This window comes from Bidens hawaiensis, unplaced genomic scaffold, assembly GCF_021521415.1.
Source record: "Bidens hawaiensis isolate Kalapana, Puna unplaced genomic scaffold, B.hawaiensis_p1.1 tig00055129_1, whole genome shotgun sequence".
In the NCBI taxonomy this organism is placed as follows: Eukaryota; Viridiplantae; Streptophyta; class Magnoliopsida; order Asterales; family Asteraceae; genus Bidens; species Bidens hawaiensis.
The window spans coordinates 70,492-79,057 of record NW_027499953.1 but is presented as its reverse complement, the minus strand read 5'-3'; the positions used below and the strand labels follow the sequence as shown (position 1 = coordinate 79,057).

At 34.5% G+C, this 8,566-nt stretch overlaps 1 protein-coding gene across 1 annotated transcript; it reads left to right on the top strand.

Moving 5' to 3' along the window:
* Nucleotides 1–4,886: 4,886 nt before the first annotated feature.
* Nucleotides 4,887–8,340, top strand: LOC143600957 (uncharacterized). The gene is made up of 10 exons (XM_077078489.1): nt 4,887–5,246; nt 6,370–6,556; nt 6,641–6,774; nt 6,865–6,977; nt 7,048–7,171; nt 7,253–7,402; nt 7,511–7,666; nt 7,748–7,827; nt 7,899–7,948; nt 8,030–8,340. The coding sequence occupies exons 1-10, from the start codon at nt 4,887–4,889 to the stop codon at nt 8,167–8,169; spliced, it is 1,494 nt and encodes a 497-aa protein (XP_076934604.1). The 3' UTR covers nt 8,170–8,340.
* The last annotated feature ends 226 nt before the right edge of the window (nt 8,341–8,566 follow it).

Below are 8,566 nucleotides of genomic sequence, written 5' to 3'. Positions count from 1 at the left end.
ACCCATACCCATGAATTTGGGTTAAATCAATGAGATGCCTCAATTTAAAAATCAAGCTATCTTTTGGTGGCTTTCATAAAAATGAGAGCTACCACATCGTGACATGTAGGATTTTAGGTTTTCAATTATATATATTATTGATATGTAACTTTCATGATTTAATTACACCAACTTTTCTAGAAATTAATTTAAGGATAAGAAGACAGGAATCATATATGATTGATTTGCTTGTTTGTTAATAAAAGCAGAATACATTTACCATTAAAAAAAACAAGGGAATGCACAATAGAATAAACTAAAAAGGAGAAAGACAAACAAGAAACACCATTGCTTTCATTTTCATTTGTTTTCAAGATATATGTCAGATTCAGTCTTCATCGATTAAGCAAGTTCACACTTGATATATCATTGACGTGTTAAATTAAAGTGCCAAAATTTTAATAAGCACGTATATATGATATTAATTTACTATAGTAGTAGGACGGTTTGAAGCTTAAATAATCAATGATAAAACTGTCTTATATAATCAATGATGTGTTTTTGAGTCTAATTTAAAGAAAGTAAGGAAAAATGTAGTCAGTTTTTGTAGGAAAGAAAATGGGAGAAAAGAAAGAAAAACCAGAAGCTTATTTTCTTTCTTTTAAATTAGCGAAATTAGGAGAGAAAATATCCTGAACACGTAAATTTTTTATTTTCTTCTTGACTCGTATCGAAAACGCGATAGTGAATTATATTTTTTCCTTCATTTTATTTCCTTTTTTTTTCTATCATTAATTTCTTTCATTATTCTTTGCTTTCATTTATTAAACTCGAAAATACAATGTTAAACCAATTAATAGAGATGTTTTTAAGGTTATTGTAATTCTCAACTTGATTTGTATAATACATGAAATTATATTATAAAAGTAGATTAAAGTATTGTTGTTTCAAAGAATGACCAATAATTACCACTAAACCAACTTTGAGAAACAAAGAAACATGATTGCTTGGATATTAAAAAAAGAAGAAAAAGGAAGTGGTGAAAGGGAGACTTGTTATCATCTATCCACATTCGAGGAAGTATGTGTTAGGCTTAGGGGTGTGGGGGGCTTTAATGGGGGCTTTAGTGGGGGCTCCAACCAATAATATTATGACGTGTGGCAGAGAGAGAAACTGGATAAGGGGGTTGTTGGAGCCCCCGTTGGAGCCCTGGCCCTTGGTGTGGAGGGGCTCCAGCGAATTTTTTTTTTTATTTTTTTATAAATATATTCAAACAACGACATTTTTTTTGTGTTAGTTTTGAGAGGATTTTAAGAGGAAAGGTGTATAATTGTGAAATGAAGTATATTTTATAAAGGTATATATTTATAGTTTAAGAAAATATTTTTTTTAATTTAATATGAGCTCAACGGCTCTTTTCCGTAAACCTATATAGAAAATATAATTTTTTTTTGTTTTTTTTCGGCTCCCAACGGTCCAAAATACCTTAAAAAGTGTGCTCCTCTCTCTCTTCTCCCGCTAACCAGCTCACGCCTGCATTGTTTTTCGCGTTAGCGCCCCGTTAGCGCCCCGGTGGTGTGTGGTGTTAGCGCCTGGGGCGCGAGCAGAGGGGCTCTAGCGCCCCCGTTGAAGCCCCACACCCCTCAGCCTTAGTTGAAATTAGGTGAGAGAAAACAATTGGGTGGTTGGAAACATATCCAAATTTGACCAATTTGTTGGCTGCTAGGGTTCCTAGTTAGGCTGAGGGGTGTGTGGGGCTTTAATGGGGCTTTAGTGGGGGGCCCCAACCAATAATATTATGACGTGTGATAGAGAGAGAAACTAGATAAGGGGGTTGTTGGAGCCCCCGTTGGAGCCCTGGCCCCTGGTGTGGAAGGGCTCCAGAGAAAATTTTTTTATTTTTATTTTTTTATAAATATATTCAAACAACGACATTTTTTTTGTGTTAGTTTTGAGAGGATTTTAGGAGGAAAGGTGTATAATTGTGAAATGAAGTATATTTTATAAAGGTATATATTTATAGTTTAAGAAAATATTTTTTTTTTAATTTAATATGAGCTCAACGGCTCTTTTCCGTAAACCTATATAGAAAATATATATTTTTGCTCCCAACGGTCCAAAATACCTCAAAAGGTGTGCTCCTCTCTCTCTTCTCCCGCTAACCAGCTCACGCCTGCATTGTTTTTCGCGTTAGCGCCCCGTTAGCGCCCCGGTGGTGTGGTGTTAGCGCCTGGGGCGCGAGCGGAGGGGCTCTAGCGCCCCCGTTGAAGCCCCACACCCCTCAGCCTTAGGTATCCGTCAAATATATGCATTTGTTTAATAAAACTCACCATATTGAGGGGTTTATAAAAACTGGGTCACGATCCATATTAATTCAATTTTAAATAATAAATGATAATAAACGTGGAAAAGGTAAGAGCACCCACACCAAGGGTTATGTGGCAAATTTGGCCTTTTATAAACTCATGATTTTCAAACCTCACCCCAAGTTCTTACCTCTCGTCCATCCAAATGTCTGGATTTGCAAACCTTCAACAAACCAACTATGTGGGTTCCCTCTCAATATTTTGTATATTATTTTAATATTTTTAATGGGTTTGTAAAAATTTATTGTTACAGAATAAAATAAGTATTTTAGACTATCTCCAATACATGCACTTAGTGTACTGAAAATAGTTTGTGCTAGCACAAGTTCAAGTTATAAACTTCATGTCCATGCGGCATCAAGTAACATTTCTAACCCACACCTTAACTCATTTAATAATTCTAACCTAAACCCATAAAACCTCTCTCTAAACCCGTTTATATTGTATCATGTTCAAAATCCCCACTCTTGTGTATGTTGAACGTTTGTGATTTTTACCCGTGAAAAGAAACAAATACGTAAAACACTGAAATTTCTAAATTTAACTGATGGTACTATTGATATACTATTTAACAGCATTAATTATAAAAGTTATATATTGTTTAGTTAATAGTTAATTATTAATCTACTCATGATTATAGTAATTAATATCTACGTGTTCTCATTTAAATTGCTATAATAAGCCCATAGTGGAGCTGTTTACCTAACTTCGGCCCACTATAATCTAAGAGAAGTGTATATCGATGAATAGGCCCAATAAAGAGAAAATTATCTAAATGTGCCAAGAAATAGTTTTTAAAAATACATAATACGTCTTTCATAGTAATTAAATACCATATTATGTCCTCTACATAGGGATAGAATAAGAAATTTACAAATAATTTATCAAAAATGTATTTTTGAATAAACTAAAATATAAATGTTGGGAGTTATCTTCAAACAAGACTAAAGCCAAAAAAAAAAATACAGTGTTTGAATTATTATAACTACGGATTTTTCATCACGCTTCGCGACAGTTTGCATCTTTTGTATTGGATCGAAGATATAATTCAAAATGAATATGATATATGTGAACTAATTTTAATGTTAGATAGTTACTAATACAATAACATAAACTAAAAGTGTAAATACAATAGTTGATACAAATAGAACCATTTTACTGAAGATTTATTATAAATACAAGTGATATGCATACAATCGCACTGTTACCTAAAAAATACAGCTACACTATTAAACTTTATGTTAATGTTAAAGTAACTACCAAATGATTTAGTTCTTAGTAAGATAAAACAAAGAATTGACATTTGATTCTCAGAATTGATACCCGTAGTGGGTGCAAGGGCCCGACTTGTCAAAACAATGAATATCAAACAAGCTTTGAGATCCCAAAACAATGAATATCAAACAAGCTTTGAGATCCAATTAGTGTCGTGACACATAAGGCGACATCAAAGTCAAAAAGTGGGTCGATGGGCAAAGAACCATGCTCGTCTAGCTTTTAAAAGCATAGGGGATGTAGGTGGGTCTGGATACGGTGTACGGCAACTTATTTTGCATCACCACCACTACAATAGAACCAAATTTATGAAACCCTATATAACGATTAAAAGACAGATGTGCAATGCAGTTGATGGCCTCAACATAAGTCGCTTGGAACCAAAAAAAATAACCATAAAATTGCCATTTGAAGTTTTGAACAAACCAATACAAACTCTATAATGAATGAAATAGAGAAGCCGAGAAAAGGTCACAAAGACGAATCACTACGGCCAAAGTGAAAACCCAATAAATCAATGGCCAAAGTGCTAAGTCATCAAACTTTACTATAGTAACTGGTTCACCATATCTTTTTATTGAAGGCTCAAAATTGCCAGGTTATTTGGCTGCAGATAATACCGTTTGGTACGTGAAATCATGAAAGATGACTGTCATTACAGCTGCCATGCCTAAACAACGATTTTAGTAATTTTGTATGCATCATTGGTGCCATTCAAACTTAAACAAAAAAAATTATTGTTTAATCAGAATTCGATTACGACATTAAACATCCGTTAACCGTCCATGCTCAGATGCATCTGAATGCATCATTATAGTCGTAACTTATCATACCATAAACATGCTGCCCCGTTTATGAACCGAACACGTTTGACTTAAACCCAAACCCAAACCCAAACCTTTCTTTTTTAGCGTGAGCAATGTGTGCATAAATCATAAGTAGACATGAACTTTCAGTCATTGGTTTTGCACTTTTACCAATTTGTTACATGACTTGTTCTCAGAAACATTTTTAGTTTGAAAATTGTCATTTTCCGATTATTTATTTATTTATTTATTTATTTATTTATTTATTCTGACTTGAGTTTAAATAATTAAAGCATCGATAAAAAGTGAACTACTTTAATATAAACAAGTGGATTCTACGTTGTCAAAAGTTAAAAATAAAGAAACATATTGAATAATGAAAATAGAGTCCTCATATTCAATTTGGCCACCACCACCGTCCACCAGTGTTCTACTACTCTAGTGTTCCTTCATCGCCACCATGACAACAAGACCATTATTATTATTATTATTATTATTATTCCTAACAATCATTACCCTCCTGCCGTCATCACCGGAATCCCGCCGCCTCCCGCTTCTCGGCAAACACTCAAACAGTCTTCATGCAGCCAACTACACTTACCAAATAAGATACTTTCAGCAGACTCTTAACCACTTTGGCTTCGATGATCTTCCCAAATTCCCACAGCGTTACCTCATCAACACCGATCACTGGTCGGGCCCATTGGGCCCGATCTTTCTTTATTGCGGTAATGAAGGTGACATCGAATGGTTCGCTGCTAACAGTGGGTTTGTTTGGGAACTCGCTCTTCGGTTCGGAGCCATGGTCATCTTCCCTGAAGTAAACCCTCAAATTAATCTATTACCTAATTGTTGATCTCGCTAGGCGCTAGTCGGTGGTGAGATACCGACTAGCGATTAATAGGGATTATCTGGGATCAATCGGATTGGAAATTTATATGTAATTTTTCAAAATTATTAGGGGCCGGTACAAATGAAATTAACCTATTAAACGCACAAATAACTTGAGTAATTATTATTAATTAACAGTTGGATTAGTTACTATTATTCTCTGGTTCTAAACTAAAGTAATTACGCTATAAAATAATAAACTAAAGTAATAATAATTACTATATATATTTTAAAAACTATAAATTAATAATAATTACTCTAGTTTAACATAACCATTCTACTTATTTGTAACTAGGGATGCAAATGAGCCGAGCAACTCAAGATCGGCTAGTTAAAAAGCTCGATCGAGCCGAACTTAATCGAGCTCGAGCCCGAGCCCGGGCCTAAAAGTAAGCTCGTTTACTAAACAAGCCCGAGCCCGAGCTTCATTTATCGAGCTCAAGCCAGCTCGCGAGCCTAAACAAGCCTGCCATTTATATAAAATTTTAAAATATATATTTAATAATTATTAATTAATATATATAATGTTATGAAAAGATAAATAAAAATAACTCAATAATATATATTATTTTATACATAAAATTATAATAGAAAAAAATATATAAAAATAATTATAATTATATAAAAAAATAGTTGATATATAGTAAACGAGCCGAGCTCGAGCTTGAAAATATACTCACGAGCCGAGCTCTAGCTTTGAAAATAGAGCTCGAAATGAGCCGAGCTCGAGCTCTGTGTAAGTTAAACGAGCTGAGCTCGAGCCTAGTCGAGCTCGGGCTCGGCTCGTTTGCACCCCTATTTGTAAGCTTAATACGCTAAATCTATTTGTGTTTGATCAACACTATATATAATTAACAACAATTGAGCAGTGATTATAATACAAAATTTTATATTAAATAAGTATAATTTTCAAATTTTGACCGGTACCAATTTTAGGGGCCAATTAGTTGAAATCAAATCAGGATCCCTCATATTTTGATTAATCGGCGCCTAATCACGATTTTTACAGTACTGCTCAAATGTGGTTAACTGTGAAAAGTATCTGATTGCAGCATCGATATTATGGTGAATCAATGCCATATGGAAGCAAGGATGAAGCATACAAGAATGCTTCTACTTTAGCTCATCTAACATCAACACAAGCACTTGCAGATTTTGCGGTTCTGATAACCGATTTGAAACGAAATTTGTCTGCAGAAGCTTCCCCTGTAATCTTATTCGGTGGATCATATGGTGGAAGTAAGAATTTCAAGTGTTTTTCGACAAATTAGTTATCAAAATCATCTGAATTTTAATTAATGTTTAATTATATAATGTCTGTAGTGTTGGCAGCATGGATGAGGCTCAAGTATCCTCATATTGCAATAGGCGCACTGGCTGCATCAGCACCGGTTCTTCAATTTGAAGATCTTGTGCCACCTGAAACATATTACAATATTGTTTCCAATGATTTCAAAGTTTGTGCATACTTATATTCACTTATTCAGTTACATATTAGTTAAAGCGTTTAGTTAAGTTCACCTTTTGTTTTTATTATTCTACCGTAGCGCGAAAGCACAAGTTGTTTCGACACCATAAAGAAATCATGGGATGTGATAACTTCCGTAAGTCGCAAAGTGAACGGTCTTCATCATCTTGCCAAGACTTTCCACTTATGCAGGTTAGTTAGTCATTGTTAGTCAGTTAATGCGCTTTCGTGATATGTTTCGTGTTTATGATATTAATGGCAGGGAACTAAAGAGCAGTGATGATCTTATTAACTGGTTGGACTCAGCGTATAGTAATTTAGCAATGATAGACTACCCGTACCCCGCAGATTTCCTAATGCCATTGCCTGCATACCCAATTAAAGAGGTTAATAATTAATTTATTTAGAGTTATGTTACAATTTATTGTATTTATGTATTTTTTTGAAAATAAATGTTCATCTGGCAGGTATGCAAAGAGATAGACGATTCTGCTAACGGGGCTAATGTTTTAGACCAAATCTTTAAAGGTGTAAATGTGTATTATAATTACACTGGAGAATCTAAGTGCTTTGAATTGGATGATGACCCGCATGGCATGGGTGGTTGGGATTGGCAAGTAAGCGCGCTTTATTAATTATTAACCATTAATTATTATAGAACGAAATGCAACTAAATTTATTAATATTCGCCTATTCGGTTATGTTTTGTCTATTACACGCTACAGGCGTGCACCGAAATGGTTATGCCAATGTCTAGTGACAAGGATTCTAGCATGTTTCCAGAATGGACGTATAACTACACGTCTTACGCAGAGGAGTGCGTGAATGAATTCGGTGTGAAACCGAGGCCCACTTGGATAACAACCGAATTCGGTGGACATGTAAGAATTGGGGTCTTATTTTTAACTATTTGAAAACTTATATGAATGTTCTTGAATGAGTTTGGTCTTATTTGTTTGTAGGATTACAAGGATGTTTTTAAAAAATTTGGAAGCAACATTATTTTTTCAAACGGTCGTCTAGATCCTTGGAGTGGCGGGGGGTAACTAACTTCTTTAACCACCATTTGTTAGTTTGTGACGAGCTAACGGAATAAATTTGTGTGTTTTGTAGTGTTGTGGAGAATATATCAGACAGTGTAGTGGCTCTTGTGACGGAAGAAGGTAATAATATAAGTATATAACCGATTGGTTTGATAATTTGACTTTGTTTTGGTCAAAGAGGATGATGCATTAATGTTTCAGGTGCGCATCATTTGGATCTGAGAGCGGCTACGGCTGATGATCCGGATTGGCTGGTGGCGCAAAGGGACTCTGAGGTGAAGATTATCAAGGGATGGATTGATGATTATTACGCAACTAAGAAAGCAGCTTTTGACATGTAAAGATCCTTTGACGTTTGTGGTGCATACGAGTTCGCCTAGAACCCTTAACACGACTCTTGTTTTAGTGTTTAATAACGTTTGATCATTAGTTGATCAAGTGTACGCACTTTGGATATTGAATATGACGTGTCTTGTTTCAGAACCAACAATATGTTGAAAATCACATAATAAACTTGTATACCAAAATCGACAATCTGTGATTTTTTGTATGCATATGAAGTTGTTTCCTTGTACAGGTATGTGATGGCACGTTTCCTTTTTGTTCCAAGTGTATATGTTGTGGGTCTTTCTAGAGTTAAATTTACCACTTCTTTGATTCTAGAAAAGAAAAGAAATAGATGTCATGTTTACTTTTTGTTATTAAAATATATTAAGTTATTTATTTATTGATTGTAAA